At 37.2% G+C, this 22,923-nt stretch overlaps 1 protein-coding gene across 1 annotated transcript; it reads right to left on the reverse strand.

Moving 5' to 3' along the window:
- On the reverse strand, nt 1–16,961 carry LOC113234494 (L-dopachrome tautomerase yellow-f-like). The gene is made up of 9 exons (XM_026469830.1): nt 16,792–16,961; nt 12,952–13,104; nt 11,658–11,822; nt 7,889–8,005; nt 7,016–7,192; nt 5,690–5,856; nt 3,523–3,706; nt 1,342–1,444; nt 1–90 (listed from the first exon to the last, which is right to left on the reverse strand). The coding sequence occupies exons 1-9, from the start codon at nt 16,922–16,924 to the stop codon at nt 33–35; spliced, it is 1,257 nt and encodes a 418-aa protein (XP_026325615.1). The 5' UTR covers nt 16,925–16,961; the 3' UTR covers nt 1–32.
- Nucleotides 16,962–22,923: the final 5,962 nt, after the last annotated feature.

The raw sequence follows: 22,923 nt of genomic DNA on the forward strand, positions 1-22,923 counted from the left end.
ATTTACATGAATTTTAATTCTTCAATTAAGTTTCATTTATCGTGCCCGATGTCACAGACAGTACCTCTTATTAAATCACGTATATTGGCCCTGAAAATAAAAACATTTCCGTTTATTTCTTACAGTGTTTTGGTAATTAAATTTCAAATGCACGTCCCGAAAGAGGTACGCCCGGAAGTGTTTTACCGCATGCCAAATTTAACACAATAGACACGCCGAATTAGAATGCCTTTTAGTCGGTCACCGGTTCCAGAATTTTCGGTAACATAATTAACGGGTTATAGTGTAGATCATTTCATACAGTTAATTCCCACTTCATCGCATAAAATACTCCTATATACATATATCATATTAAGGACCACCTAGGTTAGCGGCAGTAGAGCTCCTGTTATTTGGATAAGGTTCCACAGTATCTGAAGACCCGTTTGTTTAATCAATGTGTTCTGCCCGCCGTGATGTATGGTGCCGAGACATGGACGCTCACGCAGGAGATTGTATACAGGTTGAGAGAGGCACAGAGACCCATGGAGCGCACCATGCTCGGCATCAGCCTTGTGGACCGAGTTCTGAACGTTGAGATCCGACGACAGACGAAAGTCCAAGATGATGGAACTCGGATCATGGAACTCAAATGGGATTGGGCGGGACACATAGCAAGGAAAGGTGATGACAGGTGGAGCAAGACGTTGACTGAATGGGCAAAAGATGCGTCAGGCGTCTTGTTGCAAGGTGGGTCGACGACATAGTACGCGTCGCGGGGCGTCAATGGATGAGGCTAGCATAGGACCGTGGTGGATGTCACAAATTTCGGGAGGCCTATACTTATTAGGTGAAATCAGGCTGTGGATAATATTGACGATGATAGCTCCTCGTAAAAGAGTTCGTTCAGGGAAATACTGTCACTTTAGGGCGCGATCCCATTATGTCGTAACGTTTTATCATTAGACGACTGTCGCGTTTAGCATGTTCCCATATCGCGGGTAACCTATCACGAAGTCGAATATTTTTTTGTCCGAAATAACGTTTGTTCGAATTTTCATTACACCGAAAACCGAATTATACCGAAACAGATTGTGTTTTCAGGATATGTTGAATGTTTATCGCAGACACGATTAGGTTCGGTTAGGTTAGGTTTAAAAGAAAAAAACATTTTGCTCTCAAAATTACTTTCGAGGTTATGAAATTTCGACCAAATGTTATTTCTGGAACATGTCATTTCGGACTACTGATAGGTAACCCATATCACGACTATTTGTCGTGACTGTGTCGTGAACGTTTATTTTATCGTTGAACGACTGTCGTGTCTAGCTGTTCCCATTATGTCGTGTCGATTTGACTTACTTGTGTATGTAAAAATTGACTTCATCAGGATTCAAAGTGGAGAAAATAAATACTGGCATTTGATTCACGAGCACCCATACTTCATCTTTGATCACTTTAAGATCTGAAAATAATGAAAATTGCGTTAGGTATTTTTTTGTAAGAAAAAATAACGTAACGTACAACACTAGAAGTTCCGTCGCACACCGCTGGATGGCGTTGAACTATTTTTCTTGAGGTTCTATATTGCTAGGTTTTTTAAACCATTTATTTTCACACACAAAACAAAAAAATAATAATTTACCGAAATGAAAAATATAATAGGTTTTTTTTACAATTTACAGAAATAATTGTAATTATAAAAAAAAATTATTCCAATAAAAAGAATTAAATCAAAATAGGAAGAATAAAGCATGTGTATGACAGACACGAGCTTAGGAAAATGCTGAAATCAGTTTGCGATGATTTCAACCCTGATTTTCAGCCCGACCCGGACTCCGAGACCCGAGCTCTCCGTGGTCGATCGCACGCACAAATCGCAAACAACGTCAATTGAAGATGAAACGATTGATGAAAATAGTAATAAAAAGAAAATAATAATAATAATAACTAAAAATAAAGTTATGTATTCTATACAATTGTTCTACATATTATATTCTACATAATATAGACACCGCACAGTATCGTACGTAGTAATGATATGATATATGCATTATATGATATCGTGGTTGCGTAGGTTTTGAAGCGTGTGAAGTAGACGCAGAGAGTGCTTTGATCTCATTGCACGATATTTAAACATTTAGAAACAACCTTTTAGAAATAAAGCGTACTCTCTTAGTGTAAAATGAGCTTACAATCGCCTAACGTATTTATTAGGATGTAAGCTAGCTAGACATGGGGAATAGCGTTACATTTCTATCGCCGCCGTGACTTTCGTTCCGGTTCCGAAAAAATCACAATAATAAATCATCGTGATTTTGTCACGACTGTTACTTCCGTGACCTTGTCACGTCTATAACTTACATCACGATATACGGTTTTAGCCAGCGGCTTCTTTCTAATACTTATAGCCGTTTTTTATAGAATGATTTAAGTGTTTACTACCTTTGTAATAAGTTTCAATTCCATTCAAAAAGTTGATTTTCTATTTAATGTAATTTTGTTTGTTACTTATTTAATGCGAATCTTTGGATTGTTAAAAATAGCAATAAAATGTAATGTAATTATATTTCCAGTAGAATACACAAAGTACATTATACATAAATATAAAATACCAACTCTTCCTATAGTAAAACAAATATACAAAAATATTTCACTTTGTTCATAAATAGGTTTATAATAACTGCTGCAGATTTTTTTCATCCGCCTTTTCTAGTAGTAATAAGCACCTACGACCCTTGTGAGTGAGCAAAGAAAGTCATCCTATTTCATTCACTCCCATCGCCGAAATGGCCCGATTTGAAGAGAACTACAACGAGTGGCGCGCTCAGTCACCACGGAACGGAGATCGCGCATTGTATCAAATACGTATGTCGTCATGTGAGTGACGGGGATAGCTATTGGAACGGAGGAACACCTATGGGACTTTGGAACGTCGTTCCTTCGGGTCACGGTGATACTGTTTGACGGCGGATCATCGTGATTTTTTTCATCGTGACGTTATTTATCACCTCTAAAGCTAGCCATAACGGACAAACTAGATATGAGCCAAAACAGATTGAGTCTTCTGGAGAATTCTCACACACTCTCTTGTATCTCTTGTATGGTTTTGTAGAGTTCGTCCTGGGATGTATTACCATGATATCTATCTATTTCTGCTGCCAAGTAATAATGTGAGCATTACTGGTTTCCGGTTTGGAACGATAAGAGTGCTTGTGAAATTACAGGCACATGGGACTTAGGGACGTGTCAACTTATGTTTCACGGGCGGAGTGGCAGTGCTCCTAACATCTTTGCGATTTAAAGCTCTGAGTGGCACTGCAACTGTTATGGATAGGCTTGTCGCTTACCACCAGGCTCTCGACTTCTTCGTCCCGTCACCTGGCATTAAAAAAATCCCGCAGCTACAGAGTCGCTCTAGTTTGTATGTTATATAATTAATATAAAGTACAATAAGATATGTACAATTTCTTTAAAAAAATTTAGTTCCATTCCCTTATGCGGCAGTGTAAATTGAGCTTATATTCTGCGATTTGTACTTACCAGAAATATAGACCAATTTCTTCCGATCCTGTGCAGCAATACCAACGTTATCTTCTGTCAGAGCAGTATCTGTTCTCCAGCAGAGAATGGCGTCTTGAGCGACGTTGGCGAAGAATAGAATTCTGGTTTCGGGATGGTAATCATGGGAACCGCTTTGAGTTAGCGGTCCTCGGTTGCCTAGGAGCTGGAAGATTTAGAAAAGATGCCTCTGTATCAGCGGTTTAAAGAACAATCCTGCGTACACTCTTATCCGCATAAACGAGTTTTAAAAATATGTGGGCAACGTTGGCACACGCTCGCCTAGAAGAGACCTGTATACTTTACCTCTAACTTATCCAAGTTAAAAGGTGAAGTATACAGGTATCTTCTAGGCGAACCAGATAACCTGGATAGGTAGTCTGGTTCATGTAACAAGGCTCACTTCTGAGTAGTACGCATAATTGAAACGTTGACACCAAACTATAATAATAATAACGTAATACAATCATAGCCACGCACTAGGGAAACCCTGTGTCGCGGGTGCCATGGACACACACATAGACAACCACAAATTACACCCAAAGTCATGTCACCCAATGTGTATATTACAATTAATAATCCAAGGCAAAATACAAGGAAACAGATGTGTAGGAACAAGGAGAATATCCTGACTCAGAAATTTATGCCAGTGGTTCTATAGAAGCAACCGATCATTATTCAGAGCTGCAGTGTCCAACGTTCAGATTGCCATTATGATTGCCGACCTTCGTTAGAAGATGGCACATGAAGAAGAAGAAGATAATGAAAACCCAACTGAAAAGTAAAATCAAAATGTAGAAAAGAAAATGAAGAATCGGCTTGAAGTATGGCATATGCCAAAGCCGTTAGATTTCAATAAAAAAAGAAGAAAATGAATTTCCTGTACTATGAGAGCAATGGAATTCACTCCGGGGCATTATCCACGACATCCAGAATAGACGAATTTAGAAAAGCATATTTCCCAAATAAGTCGTTGCAAAAAAGAAGAAACTCTATCAACACATATTTAGTTGTAAATAGATTTTGCTTTCGATTTCGGGCATTAATGTGTGTAAATTCTGGAACGAAATTTAGGGAATAAAACTGCCGAGATGTGGTTTCATGCATCGTGTTGAGCCAGAGATAAAGCAAAAAAAGAGAGAGTTTTTGCAATGTGGATCACGGTTTATACAACGTCGGGGCCCTCTGGGCGTTCCCAATATGAACCATCTACCTATAGATATTTATAGCGCCACCTAGCGAATTTACCACACACTACTTGATGGTACCCAGTATACCGCGCCGTAATGTTAGCGTTGCTCGCCAGGTGTCGCTACTAAGAACGGGTTTAAGCCTAAAATCAAATGGGTTAATAGTAAAAAAAGAGGGTAGACAGGCGTGTCTGTTCTTAAGGCTGTCATCTGCCGCTGGCCTGGCCAGTCAACCCGCGACCATAGAGCGTGTAACCGTTCGAAATATCGGGAAAATAAAAAGAAATCGTAATGTGGTAAGAAACCTGTTAGCGATAATCATTAAGTCAAAGTAAATAATCATTTATTCCATAGGTACAATTTTTACACTTGAAAACGTCATTTTTAAAACTACTTTTTAAGCTACTGCTCGTTCACTATGCTGACCTCCCAGAGAAGAATGAGCAAGAAACTGCTCTAGGGACTGCTCTTTTCAAATAAACTTAAATGCTACGGAATACACTTTGAATCATAATTGTGTGGAATCTAGACTCTTGTTGTCTTTCCATACTTATACGTATACTGCCTCCGTGGCCGCACGGTTACCATGCCGGACTGCCACGCAGAGGTCTCAGGTCGATTCCCGGGCCGGGAGAAATGTTTGTATGGCTTACATTTATTTCTCTCGTGAGTTTGGGTGTAATTTGTGGTTGTCTATGTGTGTGTCCATGGCACCCGCGACACAGGGTTTCCCCTAGTGCGGGGCTATGTTGAGTGTGTGCGTTATTTATATATACTTCTTTATCTAAAACATACTCTTCAATTTTGTAATATGACTTTTCAATTAAAATACTTTTAATGTAAGTTTTAAACTTACGAAATGATAATCTTAATATAATCTCCGGAATCTGATTGTAGAAACGTATACAGTTCCTCATAAATAATCCTTTACCTTAGTTAAATTGTATTAAATTTCTCACCATGCTATTTCCATTAAGGTTTCGCACTCCGCTTTTCAAGATCTTAGTGTCGACTGCAAATTCTTGGGTGGATACAAGGGAATGGTAGTAAGCCGTTCTTTTGCCTTTATCATCTGGCTCTGATAGGGCAATGCTGAATAAACCGTCTTGCCAGGTTATTAAATAGCCTGAAATAAAAATCCAAAGTGTGTTTCAATAATGAATGCACTTACATGGGTCAATTTCGTAACAAGTCATCTTATTTTTAACTCTCGTCTTATTTAAAGTAAAACATTTTGCACAGGTAGCAAATTTATTTACTTCTATATTGCATATGTACATTAAGAATTGATACTGCCTCAGCTTGAATTCAATTTTTTTCCTGTACTAATACGGTTCACTTTGCTTGGGTCGTGCGGGAGGGACACTGGCTTTATTTCAGAATTTATTTTTTCACCAACGACGTTAAAGCCATTTGAAAAACGTATCGTATACTAAACGTGTTCTATTTAGTCCGGTTGATATAAAAAAAGAAATCATTGGCGTCTGTAAAGTACCCATTGAATGCTGCGGTGTTCTTGTAAAGTTTCGAGGTAAGTTTGTTGTGTAAGTTTTTCCTGTTATGCGAAATCGACCAAAGCCATTTGAGGTTACTCTTAAAAAGGCCTTATGTATGGTACACGACCCAGTCAGGGTGTAGCAAGGAGACTTAAAAACTAATTTTTAAATTATTATATACTCAATATATTTATTGCATTCATATGGTAAACATGTCTTAAATTTAAAATAATGCTACACATATGAGCCCTTTATTAGGGATAACAATAACAGCAGAGGTAGGTCGAGGTTTCAATTATTAATTAAAATTGTTATTTATCAAATAATAATATTAAAAAAAGTCATATAATAATAAAGAAATACGTCATATTATGAGTAGAATTATGTCACTTGAAAGTTTGAATTTAATTAGATTATAATTATAGATATATAATTATATACTATAAAGTCATGCCATGCCACTGTAGTGCTACTACAGTAGCATAACACCATAGTATATAATGAACATTTATTTATTATTCAAATGTTATGTTATTATTTTTATTTGTCATCAAAGTATTCATTTAAATTGTAATAGCATGTATTAATAAGATGTATACATAAAAGATATGTATAATAAAAGATAGCATTTATTAATACTTCTTACTTAATTAATAGAAGAGATAGACATGTGCTTTCCGTGAGTTGTGACTTATTTTTAACCGACTTCAAAAAACTACAAGGTTCTCAATTCGGCATTGGAGGCACGCTAGTTGAGTCACACAGGTGAGAGTAATTTAAAAATCTTACCAGCCGCAGTAAAATTCACAGCACTGCTTTGGTATTTAAAGCTGGGGTCTTCAATTCGCCAGCTGTCATTATCTTTCATCGAGTACACTATCATTCCGGAAGTGGCTAGGTCATTAATGTATGCGTATGCGTCGTTACAGCAGTTAGGTGAGACGTCTATTGTTATTGATGTTAAACCTGTAAGAAATAATGAACAAGGGTCAGCGATGGGAAAGTCCGGGTTTTAACGCGGCGTTTTGTTAATTCCGGATATAAATCGGGTTAGAATCAATCCTGTGGATCCTGTGGACTGCCCATCTCTGTTAAGGGTTCATTTACACCAAGTCGTCGGAGAACCGTCACGTGTCGGTGTAAATTAACGATGGGCGAGATGCAAAAATGTCAGTCGCACCAAAAATATTATCCGTAGTCGTATTTCAAATCATCAGTAAATTTTATTTTAATAAATTTTCAATTTTCTATTTATCTATTCGTTCAGATGTTAATCGTTCGTCGTAGTCCAGGTACTGGTCGCAAGATGGCAGCATATTGAATAAAATTTCAATATAAAAGAAATTCCACTTATTAGAGTGGAAAAAAGAGCGCTTGTCCCCATCAGGGGGGACAGCTGGTAGGGACTAATGGAATAGGTCGGATTTTGTGGGGATTCGTTGACACATCGATTGTTTGATGGTTGTTGATAAAAAACTTATCGGGCAACCTTTAGCGAGTGACGGAGCCCTGGTATGGAGCCGTTCAATGTAACAGGCGGAATTATGTCCCATGTTTAAAGGCTTCTAAAAAAGCGTGAAGTGAATGTTTTTATAATATCCGGATTGTAGAGAGATGAAATTAGTACTGTATAATTTTGAAATGCATAGTAACAGTGCTTACCTCCTGGTGTCCTCTCGTTGACCAGATCAGTGTCCTTGAGTTCATACTTCACCACTAGCTTGTCCATTTTCAGATCAAAGGCGTAGATGGTTGGTTTCTTAACTTGCTTTCTTTCTCCTAAAAACAAGCACAGGTTGCATGCGATTTGTAGCAGCAGTAGAGCTTACTTCTGCCTTACCTATTTCTGCTGCCAAGCAGTAATGAGAGCAGTACTGCGTTCCGGTTTTAAGGAATAGGGGTGCTGGTGAAAGTACAGGCACATGGAACTTGTCAACTTACGTCTCAGGGTGACGGGCGCAGTGGCAGTGCCCCTCATATCTTTGCGATTTAAAGTTCTGAGTGGCACTGCAACTGTTATGGATAGACGTGTCGCTTACCACTAGACGCATGCTTGTTCGTCTCGTCAAAAAAACATTAAAAAAAAATTATTTAGACATTTATTTCAGGCCACGTGGCCTATATATACCTTAGAGACTAACATACATACAATATAATAAAACACTATTTCTAACTAATCTAAACACGAATTGCACTCGGCGACGTGTAACGCAATCCGGTGTCGGGTAACCGGCCGCGGAATCGCCGATATATGACACTCTTCGGCCAAAATTCTTCCTTCATAAAGGTCGACAGATGTTCGGTCGGCACTCTCGCCACAAGCGAATTAAAATTCACGTTGTGGCGGGACTCGCTTTGAGCCTGATGTACTCCACTATCTCCTCAGACTTCGTGGAGTAATGTAGTCGCGACAGGTACAGCAGCGTCATCGGTGTTGCCGAACGGAGCAAAAAGTTCGATCCTGTCGGTGCCACACAGGTCACGGCTGGAGGGCTTCTTCCTCCTCTTCACCACCTTTGTGAAGCCGTCTTCGTCGCATTGATCCGTCTGCCTCTGTGGTTTTGCAACTTTGGAGACAGGCACACGGGGATTACTTTTACTCTTAGCCGATTGCTGCCTCTCGAGTTTCGAAGTGGCGGGTCGGCTGGTAGAAGCGGCTACAGACATGCATACGCCTGACGTTTCCACCGGGGCGGAGGCGTGGGCAGCAGGGCGCGGCCCATCGCACGCGACGGCAGCAGCGATCGGTGACGCAATCATTTGTGCCGACTCGACACTGTTGGTGAATGTATTTTGCGCCCCACGACGCGTGTTTACATTAGAGACTTCAGGCGACATACATACCGAAGCAGCGTTGCTTAATAACGCAACTTGGGCATGCAGTTCACTTACGGTATTATCTGAAGCCAATCTACACTGCAACTCAGCCAGGCTTGACTTCAGGGAAGTGATACCCTTCAGCAGTCTGGTAACATCGACGTGGTCGAACGTGACGGGAGGCAGATTGTGCAGCTTCTTCGCCACGAATGTAGGCACGTCGTCCGGGTCAGTCTCTTTCAGGAGTGTGATAACATCCTGGATACTCTTCACGCCTCCATCCCTCCGGCGAGATGGCGGCTGCTCAGCTTTGCCAAGGCTCTCGAACAACAGCATCTTGCCACTGCAAATCTCATCCTCGTTAAAATTGGATTTGCAGATCTGCACGATGCTGACTTCGTCCATGGTGTAGATGGCGTGTTGGACAAACGCCAAAAGCTCATTGTCTATGAGTTGTTGGGAACCCATTGCACCTTACGCGAAACTCGAATTATAATAATTCTCACTGCGTATTGGACGCGTCCGTTTCCGAACGCGCACCGAATGCAATGCAAATTTTGACATCGATTTGTTTTATATCGATAACGTCACGTCACGTACGTACGTCATTAAGCAGGTGAGAGACAAACCAGAATATCGACTTCCCACTCCGATGATTTACAGTCGAGTCTGCAGCGAGTAAATAATCTTCCTATAACGCAGTGGCGAGGCGTCCACATAAATCAATTTTACGTGTAAAATAATTAACCAGTGAAATAAAGTGTACTAGTATCTTGTGTGCTTAAGTGTTGTGTTTTATTGTCGTAAAGCGCCATTTTGTCAAGACAAGTGTTTTTTGTTTTGCTTCGGCTTCACTAAAGACAATTTTCACGCCTCGGTACTGCTTTAACGACTGATGTGGTTACTAACATTGTTTTCCATTTTAATTTATTTATAATTTCGCATTCTATTCGACTTAAATAAGTGAGTTGTCTGTTACTTTAGTCAATATGTCCGAGTCTCACGGTAGTTGTCTATTTAAAACTTCGCAAAGACAATTTATTTATGAACTATGACAATATTATGTATTAATTGGTATTGGTCCAATCACTCAAGAGGACTGCCAGTCGCGATACAAGAAAGCCTAGTCGTATTAAGGACGTATTGATACACCAGTGGCCGTAGCATGGTAGAATATGTGTGATGAACCTTCTTGTGACAATATTTATTTCAGTTGATAAAGCCAAGTTTGCTTATTTGATTATAAACTATTGATAAACATTTGAAAAACGAGGACAACGACTAAAAATTGTGTATATAGCTTTGTCATTTAATCATCGCCGCGAAAATCATGAAACAAAAAATGTCTTTTCATCTCGTTTGTCACGCTCAATTTTTACGTTGATGAAATTACTGTGCAAATGTTGTAAATTCAGCTGTGACCTTACAGCCATTTTTGGCACTGTGTTAATCTTTTGCAGTCACTGGTCGCCGGCGCTCGCGATGCTATAAAAATGTGACGTCGCGGTGCTCGCCATGTTCGCTATTGTGATAAAATTTTAAAATGGCGGTTTATCACTCGAATTTGACAGCTAAATGTGGATTAATAGCTTTATCGAGGGGGGATACTACGGGGACCGACGTCGCGACGAGTACGAAATAGCTATTTTTGTAAGTAATTTGTTTTACGTTGACGAGCTGCAATTTATCAAGGCCTCTCTAATTTCTAGTGATAACAAACAAATTAACTTGATGGCGGTTATTGCATAGATTTTTATGGATAGTGCCGGCTATTGTTCTATTTTGTTTACGATTACCGCCATCTACCCATATTAGGTAGCGTTAATTTATAAATTACTTTGTAACACACAATGCCATCTATTGACGCACATATTTGTCTCATTATCAATATTTGAAATTACAAGGAAAAACAACTGACTTTGTTTGAGCTGGCGAAATTACAGACACATGGAACTTGTCGAATTATGTCAGGGTGTCGGGCGCAGTGGCAGTGCCCCTCAGATCTTTACGATTTAGTGTGAGGCCAGACGAGTGTAATTTTGTGAGTTGTGAGTCGCGTAGTTTGAGTTGCGTAGTTTGCGTTGCATTCGGTTTGTTTAACACGTCGACGCAAAATGAGTTCTCTGTCGACTCACGGGCGTAATGATGACTGACTTTCGGTCGCATCGTGTGACAGGTTGGCGCGGGTGGAGGTAGGGGTCACTTTGGTATAAACGCTTAAAAAGCAACTGAATAAAATACGTTCGTCTGGCGCTCCAACCGAATATCGGTCGAGCGCAAACTGCGCAATCGAAAAAACGCAACTCACAACTCACAAAATTACGCTCGTCTGGCCTCACACTTTAAGAGCTGAGTGGCACTGCAACTGTCATGGACAGGCGTGTAGCTTACCATCAGGCGCACGACTTGTTAATCCCGTCACTTGATATTATAAAAAAAGGACTTTAGATGATTGAATTGATACCCACGGTCATTTACATAATATAAACTAATTTCAGTCTATTGATCAGCGCCATCTAAATATAAGACGGAATTTTGATCTTCTTCTGAGGTACGATCTTGTGGTATGGAGATTGGCATTCATTTTCAGTTATTGCTCCATGGTATTACTTACCAGGTATTTCCAATAATCCAGTATCGACAAACCAAATGCGTCCACAGTCGTCGATTCTCGGTCTGTATACAGAGACGAACTGCTCTATATAACGTGGGCTTGGGAATGGATACAATACCGAAGATGATTGGTCTGGTAGAATAAAGTTTATGGTTGAGGGAATTCCTAAAAACAAAAATATCTATTATAATTATATCTATTATAATATTAACGAAATATATAAAAATATATTTCGTGTCCGCCGTTGGTCGACATTGTTCTTTACCATGGTAAAAAAGAACAATGGCGAACATAGAAATGTAGGTTAAATCGTGCAAAATAGCTGCGCTTCCGTTTGATAATTTTTTATGCAGTTAATTTTCCCACCCTCCCTCCGCATAAAGGGAGGAGAGAGGGAAAATTAACTGCAATAAAAAGTAATAAAAAAATATTATTGACGTTTGCTATTATTCAACTGGTGACATACCTTAATTTTTATCACGTTTTTGACATAATAATATTAACATAATTTAAGAACATTTGTTAGGACGATTCTTTTGTGTTAATAATTTATTTTCTTCAAAGATTCTTTTGTGCAACTGTGACCATAAATTATTAATTGAATGATAAAAAAATTGTATCACTATATTTATGACTTTTAATGTTAATTATTGTGATCTAAATTTTTATATTGGTTTTGATATATTTCATAATTGTAATAATTATTGCCACAGCTTGTATACGAGATTAATAATTAGTTCAGTTATTATCGTTGTAGTGCTGTTACAGGGTTCATGTGCTGGAATACTATTATGTAACACATCTGTTAATCCACATGAAACAATGAATTATGATTTACTTTACCTGCACATTATGAAAATAAAATAGGTTGACTATTGTATTCCTTGCCTATGATTAAAATTCATACTTTAAGAATGAATAGGTACACGTGCATAGTATAGTATTCATTAAATTATCGAAAACTTATCGATATGCCTCATCTCTAACAAATGCATTGTAATGAAGTAACCTTTGCACGATGTCATAAAGAATTAATCAATTTTAGGAAAAAAGTGATTTTCTCCTCGTTCCTCGCAAATAAAAATTGATTTGGTGTTATTTTTACCTTAATTTAAAGTACTTACTTAAACAAAGGCTATTAATTTAAATGCGAGGCTTATAAAAATAGTTAATGAAATACTTAAATTACTGCACGTTGTTACAAGGTTATATTGTGTAGATTTTTATGAACAGTCCTAGGAATCATCCTAGATTATTTTTGGTATAATGCATAATAAATTTGAAAAAAGTTCACCATATTGTCGCCTAGGTACTGTGACAAACACTCTGTTGTTATCCAACTCCACGCCAGAAGGTACATTGTTGTACTGTATAAAGAATTTCTCGGACTTCACCGTTCCATTGTTGCTTTTGTTAGGTACATTTTTGTCATCTGTATCTTTGGAATCTGAAAAGAATATCTATGTAATATTTGACTTATGCAGTGTCGGCGAGGAGGGGTGCGTAGAAAGTATATTGAGGTGCTGACTTCGTGCACAAGGTGTATTCACAAAAAGGGCAAATTTATAGGGCGTGCTAGCATTGGTGTGAAACTCAACAATATTTTTTAAGGACACTTTTTTAAGGTCATAGGAATGCACATAACGATTCCATTTTTTATGAAGATCGATTTATGTGTATGCGATTTAGCGATTTTTTGTATCGATTCTTTTCAATGCGTTTTTTAAGCAAATTGATTCAACTTACATTTGTCATCCACTTACAGATGTTCTATATTTATCGTTTAGTGATGAACTTTTTCCAGAACAGCTAAAAACTTCTGTTGTGAAACCCCAAACAAATATAGACCAATTATATTAATCCCAACTCTATGCAAATTATTTGAAAGGGCTCTGCCTTCCAGACTGAATGCATTTTTAGAAAAACAAAATAATACATCACTCTCAATTCGGATTTTGAAAAGGTAGTTCTACAACTCTTGGATGTTTTGAGTTTTTACGCATTATAACGGAAAGCATAAACGTCTCTAATCCTGTAATGTTCGCAATTCTAGATATGACCAAAGCCTTCGATTTTGTAAAAAAAATCGGACTCAATATACAGAAATAAGTAGAATTAAAAACAAATTTTTAAATCGCACTTTAAAACGACTACTTAATGATGGAATTCCGCAAGGTAGCGTCTTGGACCCGTTACTATTCCTACTCTACATTAACGATCTCTCATGTGCTATTGATCATGATTGTATACAATTTGCTGACGATACAACTCTTATAATAGAATGCCAAAACAAAGCAACTTTTAAAAGTTATTAAGTTATTATATCGGTGTTAACACCGATATAAATAAAGCACTATCAGACGTAATAAGTTGGATGGACATTAATGACTTGAATATTAATTAATATGAGTAAAACGAAAGTTATGACATTTAGATCTTATAACTCAAATCCCATACCGGTTAAAATGAATTACAACCCTGATATTGTAGACAAAGATGACACATTTAACTTTCTTGGGATAACAATCGACAAGAACCTTAACTGGAAGGAGCACAATGAGCAGATTTGCATGAAGCTAAATTACGTTCTACGAAGAGTAAGGCCAACTATTTCTCGAGAAGCTGCGTTGACGGCCTATCATGGCTACGTTTCGTTGCTCAGCTACGGTCTTGTACTGTGGGGCAAAGAGCTTTTAGGGTCCAGAAGAAGTGTATTCGAGCGAATTGCAGTGCGTGGTTCGAAGACAGTAGCCTACCGCGGTAACTTCAAAAGGCTACCTAAATCTCAAAAAAAACGTTTAAGCTAACGCTGCGGGAGCATCTGTTAAATTTGCAAAAATTGGGGATATGAGTGGCTAGGGTATTTGCGGTTGTCTCTTGTTTGTCCACGTCAGGGTCGGGAGCGCGTCATGCTTGACATTTAAGATTTAAGATTTAATTTCAACTCTGTGCCGCTTGCGATAGGAACGGTCCAAGGTCCAAGGTTTGTTATGCCGGGCTTGTTATGCTCTTGGCTGTACCTCGTTTCAGGACTGCAAATAGTGTATTATGTGTGGAGGTTGGGAGGAAGAAGATTGAAAATTAATAATTTAAAAATTAAATCGGATTTTTGTTGGATTGCGAGTGGCGTCTCTATCCTATAGGGTCCTGGCAGAATACCAGCGTCGCGGGCAGCCGCGTCATTTATGCTGAGCCAGCGCCTTTTTCACTGCCATGATTTCCAAGTGTAATATTAGTAGATAAGAATATCATTATTGTTATATACATATAAGTTAATGCCTATATCATGTATCTGATGTCATGGTGGTGAATAAAGCTTTTATCTATCTATCTATCTATCTAAATAATGCCTTTGCCATGCATGTACATTAGGGATATTTGCGTATTTGTCAATTCTCATCCTTTGTATTTTAAAAGACGGGATGAAGTCATTCAAAGGCAAACTAGAGCAAAAGTTATGAATATTTTATACCAATCTCGTTGCCATGAAGTAATTTATAAGAATAACGGCTTCAATATGTGTAATATTTTCAATAAATTACTAAATTAACATACTTTTAATTTATATTATCGGCAAAACGGCTTTTGACACATTCCTTCTATAGTAATAAAGAATACTTGGAATTTATGTATTTATTACATTAATTTGAAACTATAGAGACTAGACATTAAATCCATTATAATTAAATCCAATATTTGCACATCTGCTTGCAGGTTGAATACAACGTAAAATGTCAAAAGCATGCGGTCCGATCTGTGGATCTATACAGAATTTTAGAGGCATATGATCCATTACGATCCAAAAAAAATCGATTCAAAATCGTCGCTGATGGGCTTAACTGCGCGACCGGATAAACCCTTTCACCTCAATTTATTTATACACATCTATGGACACATAGTTGGACTTACAGTTTCATACATTTAATATAGTTAGATTTATATTAGTGTGTCGCAATCTGAAGTGACGGCTTGTGCTGTGTGCATGAAACCGCTGCCGTTCCGACGTGTCACGACACGACACATCAGATAAATGCATCGAGTATATAACATCCAGAAATAGAGACGAAACATCATTTAATTTTTTGAAAACTATTCTGCCGTATCATTACTGTGACAACTGCACTCCGATTGGCCAGCCCGAGTTCGAAACAATTGACGGGTGTCGTCTATTTCACTTCAAATCGACCAGTTAACCTGAGCTTTGCTATAATGGACAAAAACTGCAAAATTATATATTTAATATTTAATTACTGATGAAATTTGATTCAGTTTGTTTTGTAATTAGATAATAATAATTTATTTATTTATTTATTTATTTATTTATTTCTTGGCACAGCTACAGAATACAAATTAATATAAATATTTATAATATTAGATATGATAATATATAATAGAAAGTAAATTTGCACTCCTATAACAGCTGTGCACAGCTCTATCATATAGTCTACATAGTGGCACACTTTAAGGTAAAAAGAAAATAAAAAGACTAAATAAAATTACATGATTGGCAGCGACTATGTCATGAGTCATCAAACATAAATGCAATCACATATCAATACAATATAACAAAATTATTACAAAATTATCGGCTCCAAAATATACTGTTGTTTACACCGCTTTAAGATTGCAAAATTTTCAGATAATAATAATAATAACGCTCACAATCAACATAGCCCCGCACTAGGGAAACCCTGTGTCACGGGTGCCATGGACACACACACATAGACAACCACAAATTACACCCAAACTCACGAGAGAAATAAATGTAGGCCATACAAATATTTCTCCCGGCCCGGGAATCGAACCTGGGACTTCTGCGTGGCAGTCCGGCATGGTAACCGTTCGGCCACGGAGGCAGTTAGATATTTCGCTGTTTTTCCCCACACCACCGAATGGAACAGCACACCATTGTTAGAGATATTATCTTTATTACAATAAATAAAGAATGTTTTTGGACTATACGGCGACGTACACACATGTCAGTTGTTGGCGCTGTCTATATTTCAGTGCAAACGAGAGTTGATATTTATAAGTGATGTATCACTGATCAGTTACAAGGAATGTATGGCCCTTACTGTATTTCTATTTCTGGTTATATGCTGGATATTATAGAGAGTGCATTATATTTACTTACAAATAACTCCATCAATAGAATAACTCAGTTGTTTCCATGAAGCTACAGTTGTCAACTTCTGTTTATCTCCCCAATGTTTAGATCCAAATACATAATTATTAATCACGAATAATACAAGTATACACTTAAACATCTTTGAGGAAACGTCTCAATGTGACCAGTATGAGTATGAAACTGCTTTTTAAATAATCGGTTCGACGTTATCTATACAGATACAGGTTGTTCCGTTAAAAAGAAATTAAGAAGCAATTATAATTGGGATAAAACAAACTGCTCTTAAGTATCTCTATATTTAAGAGCATCATTCTATATCTATCTTAAGCAGATTCCAGAACTAAACGGATTTCTATTTTATTAGTAAATTAGAAAGCTGCAATACCTGTAACAGTATATAACAAAATCACATAAGGTACAATGCCTTGCATACAATGTACTATACAAGGTTTAGAGGTATTGGAAATTCAAATTCAAATTACCTTTATTTCATAGATAAGCTAATTACTTTTGAAATCGTCACATGCATTTAAACTCTACTGCTCATTCGAGAGGCAGAGTCCCCAGCGAAGAGAAAACCTCTAGGGGTTGCTCTTTATATATACATTTGAATACATTTAACAATAACAATATTTATTTCAAACATCTTAGATTGAGATTACCTGCAAGAGCTAAACAGGTCACTATCACAGATTCTTGTCAATTCAAGTAAGCAGAAGCTGTATTATAACCTTTAGTATAAAGTTGTTCTTTTACTTTTGCTGTAGTTTTAAACCTCGTAAATATCAAATTTTGAATGTCAACCAGAATCTCATTTACTTTATTTCATTTTTGCGGTGTACACGTTCGGTACGTATTCAATTTTAAGGTTAATTAGTAACAGCATCTTACAGTTCTTGCCAGCATTACAGCTTAGTCTCGGCTGAGGTTTTCTTGTGCAGCGCTATTGACAGTATTTCAAATTGTATTGTCTGTTTGTTGTTTAAGTTGCGTCGTTGTTTTACTATTTTTTAATCATTTGTTTTTGGGCTGAGGTTTTCTTGTGCGGCGCTAATGACAGTATTTCAAATTGTATTGTCTGTTTGTTGTTTAAGTTGCGTCGTTGTTTTTTGTTTTACTATTTTTTTATTATTTGTTTTTGTGCTGTGGTGTTGCTGTAAATGTTTTCTATCCTATATATTCGTCAACGCGAAAAGTCCGATACGAACTCAAAATCCATAGGTATCTAAGAGCCGAGCCCTCAGCTCGAAAAAAAAATCATTAATATATGTAAATTACCTGTTGAATACTGCCGTTTTGTCATTGACTTACAATTATATGGACGCCGGGTCCGCGCTAAAAAGTGTCCGCACTTGTAAGGCGCTAAAATCGTATACAGAGCGCGACACTCCGCTTTAGTCTTCATTTGTTCTACGGACAGCGCGATACTGCGATGACATAACAATTTAAATTTCGAATAGGTTGACTTGGGACATTTTTTTCGTGGTTTTTGTATTAGACCCGTCGTCCATTTATTTGTAAGTCAATGCGTTTTGTGTAAAATTTCGAGGCAACTGTGTTTTTTCTATCGTGAAAATTTTTATGAATCGTGTTTTCACACCGTACAGTAATCAGTCTATATACTCAATTTTACTATATATTTTTTCCGAAATGATTTATTCAACACTTTCACTGTTATGCGGAACAACAAAGCCATTTCAGGTTGTATAGACTCTTAAGATCTGACATTAAAACTGTAATTTAAACTTCATGTTACATTTACATTTAATCTGTACCGTCGAGTGTATAACCAGAAATAGAGACGAAATAAGGGCCATACATTTCGGGTAACTCATCAGTGATACATCACTTATAAATGTCAACTCTCGTTTGCAGAAATATAGACAGCGCCAACAACTGATCCGTGTGTACGTACGTCTCCGTATATTCCAAAAATATTCTCTATTTATTTATATAAAGATAACACCATTCTTTGGTGTGGGTGAAATAACAAAATATCTAATCACAAACCAAACGGAATCAAATTTCATCTGTAATTAAATATGTAATTTTTCAATTTTCGTCCATTATAGCAAGCTCAAGTTAACTGGTCGATTTGAAGAAGTGATGACATTTCGTCTTTATTTCTGGTCAACATACTCGATGGTCTGTACATACTACTTATTATAATTTTTGTTTGTTATTAAATTTCTTATATTTGTTAGATAAATACTTACAAGTCCAGTGTTTTATTGAATGTCAGGATGTTTCCCCCACCATGATATTCAATTATTTCTTTTGTAAAATTACTCCACTACTTTGATATAATCATTAATATAAAGATCGAACATTTAGAAAAAATCCTATGATTAGATCCGACAAATAAGCACATAGAAAACATCGTGAAATCCGCTGGTTCGTTCCGTGGTCTAGTTGGCATAGCGTCTGGCACGGTTTGCTACTAGATGTCGACGACGACGACGACTAAGTAATAAATCTAAATAAATACTTACATGTCATAAAAAGTTTTAGAGTAACACTATTTTTATTTCATTAAAAACTTGTAGCTGAATAAATGTAAGTTTACTGTCTCTAAAAAAAGATCCAACTATACACTGAAGAATTTAGTTTTCTACAAACGGTGTTTCATTACAATAGAACACGTTAAATAATGACGTAAGGTGATGTACTCAGCTGTGCAAATATTTTTTGGTATTATCAATAGTTTAGGTTGTTTCAGTTTAATTGTTTAGGTATTTGTGATATATCTACGTATTAACGTAAAGTAGAAACGGTATCGGACCTAGAACGCAACCCTGGTGAACTCCGTCAATACTTTTTTGAAGTGAGATCTGAAGATTTGTTTTTAAGTATACTGTTGCTTTTTATTTCGATTTTGAAGTAGCTTTCTATTAAATAAAGTTTCCCTAATACCGTATGTTGTAGTTTACGTAAGGATTTGGAGTGGCAGACCATATCGAAGGCTTTACCCACCTAGAAAGACATTCATGCATCATGTAACATTTGTATTTACTGTACTTGGTGTAAATTTCAGCTCGATATCTCATTTACTCTGTGGTTTATTCAAATACAAAATTGTTATGTCCGTATTGAAAAATCTTTTACTAGACGTAAATTGGAGCTCGTGTTACCGAACACGGCAACACGAGTTCTTTTGTGGGGTAAGGTATTCAAATTATAATAAGATTTCAAAAGCTGTTCAAATATCATGTAAAGCCGACTTTACTAAAAATAGGATATTACTACATAAACGATAAGACAGTTTGTATCTAAAAATTGTGTAAATGTAACGATTTCAAATGTGATTTGCTTACCTACGAAATAAAGATAACTTTGATTTTATACAGACCCGGTTATTCTTCTTTTTTAAATGTGCAGATGGCTTACTATGAACTTTAATTTATTTCAAGGACGGAACAGGTTGTACGCAAGATATTTTTCCTCATTCTTAATTGCGTTCGGCGACTGGCGCAAGCGCTAGTTCAACGCTCCACCACGAGTGAGATCCCAACTCACAACAAATGGGCCCCGCGGCGAGCGGCTCTTTATTGTCGCATCTGGGCAACCAGCTGTTTAAATGGCAGTCATATTATATAGGCGGGTAAAATAAAGCAATACTATATTCCTCCTATTGTGTTGAATAATTCTCCGTTGAAGGTTGTAGACAGGGTCAAATATCTTGGTCACATTCTCAAGAGTGATCTGAACGATGATCAGGATATCGTAAGGGAGCGTAGGGCGTTAGCGGTTCGGAGTAATATGCTTGCCCGCAGGTTTGCTTGATGCTCATATGAAGTTAAGCGACGCTATTTAAAGCCTATAGCCAACCTTTCTACTCGAGTAGCCTGTGGGTGAGGTATACGAAATGTGCCTATAGCGCCCTGCGCGATAACAACACATTTAGAGTGCTAATGGGATTGCCAAAATGGTGCAGTGCTCCGGCCATGTTTGCGGAAGCTCACACAAGTCGAGTGTGGCAAAGTCTCAACAGTATTCTAAGTGCGATATCGGGAAATTTTGACTGTCCAATAGTAAAATTCTGGATATAGCAAACTAAGGGCGTGGCCCAGTTTATAGTGTAGTTATAAATTAAGTCTGCACTGTATTACTACTATACTAACCTTGTTTTTAAATTCTCGTACTAACATAGGTACTATGGATATTTTTAAAGGTCCGAAATAAATTATTATGTATTATTTATTTATTCATCTGTTACTTGATGAAATTACGGGCACATGGTATAACTCTAACTGGCACTGCTTTTTTTTTATAATATCAAGTGACGAGACGAACAAGTCGTGCGCCTGATGGTAAGCTAAACGCCTGTCCATGATAATTGTAGCGCCACTCAGAGCACAAAGATCTGAGGGTCACTGCCCCTGCGCCCGTCACCCTGTGACATAAGTTGACAAGTCCCATGTGCCTGTAATTTCACCAGCACCCTCCCTTCAACACCGGAACACAGTAATGTTGATAATACTGTTTGGCGGCAGACATAGGTGAGGTGGCAGCACTTCCTGGACGAACTCTTTCACAAGGAGCTGTACTGCTACGGATACTTCTGTGGACAGGTGTGTCGCTTCACTAGGCGCACGACTGAGCAGGTTGTCCCGTCACTTACTAAGTAAATGATATTGGAATTTTGTATCGAAATGACATAAAAAGTGTATTGGCTGCTTAAAATTTATTTCAATCCCTCTTATCAAAGTGAAAGTCAAATAATCATATTCCATAGGTAACATTTTTACACTTGGAAACGTAATTTTGTAAGCTACTGTTCGTTCACTACGCTGACCTGTGAGAAGAACGAGCAAGAAACTCTAGGGATTGATCTTTTCGAATAAACTTAAATGCTATGGAATATACTTTGAATCATAATTGTGTGGAATCTATACTCACGTTGTCTTTGCATACATCTTTATCTAAAACATACTCTTCAATTTTGCAATATACTTTTAATGCAAGTTTTAAACTTAGGATATGATAATCTTAATATGTTCTCCGGAATCTTATTGTAAAAACGTACCTATACAGTTGCCCATAAAACAATGGCTTACCTTAGTTAAACGAAATCGTGGTACCACGAGTTTGGACTTAGTTCCAAGGTTAATATTATGGAGATCTTCTTTCTTAATGAAATTATGTATATTTTTACGGATGAACACTAGGGCATGGTCCGCAATTTTGATTCGATATCAGTTTAAGGGTTTTTGATATCTTACATTTCTTGATATCTATCAACTGCTTCCGTGCTCTAACAGTTACCATGCTAGACTGCCATGCATAGGTCCCGGGTTCGATTCCCGGACCGGGAGAAATATTTGTATGGCCTACATTTATTTCTCACGCAAATTTGGGTGTAATTCGTGGTTGTCTATATCGCCCGCGATACAGGTTTTCCCTAGTGCGGGGCTGTGTGCGCGCGCGTTATTTACGGAATAACCGCCTGGGCACGCTTAACGATTACATCCTGTATATCTTATGAATTATATATATATATTATAATTATGATACATGTCTATTAATGACAATATTTTTATACGTGTAAACATAATATGATGCAACCTACAGGAAAAAAATAACAAAAATTTGTTATTTATATTTATTTGTTCATCATCATTGTTCTTTATACATATAATAAATGCTTTTCTATGTGTAATATTGATAAAATATTATACAAAAAATAGAATTATAAAATATTTTGTTAAAAGTTTTAGTATATGTATTTAAAATAATCTGAAATTGTTACAATGTTACACATTTATTTAGAAATCTGATTACAGTCAAATATTAGTAACTAAAATGAATGTTACAATCTTATTGTCACATGCATTAATATGTAAATATGTAACAAAATCTTCTATAATATTTATGCATAGCGTATGTGGAAGGGAGAAAACGGTCGCGCATATCCTATTTATTACAATTATAATCCTCTGGCGTGGTTAATTACAGGGAAAAGTACTTTGGACTGCCGATTGCAGAGACGACAGAATGATGCTAAGTTTCTTGGAGGAGCTCGGGTGTCTAGAGGCTGTGATGGCTGTTTTGACGTTTGTCCGCTCATCAAGTTCCGTATTAATTCATAACTACGTTGAAGGAGCTAATTGATGCACATTGTTGTTAACAGTGACGTGC

This window comes from Hyposmocoma kahamanoa, unplaced genomic scaffold, assembly GCF_003589595.1.
Source record: "Hyposmocoma kahamanoa isolate Upper Pololo Valley unplaced genomic scaffold, ASM358959v1 84, whole genome shotgun sequence".
Classification (NCBI taxonomy): domain Eukaryota; kingdom Metazoa; phylum Arthropoda; class Insecta; order Lepidoptera; family Cosmopterigidae; genus Hyposmocoma; species Hyposmocoma kahamanoa.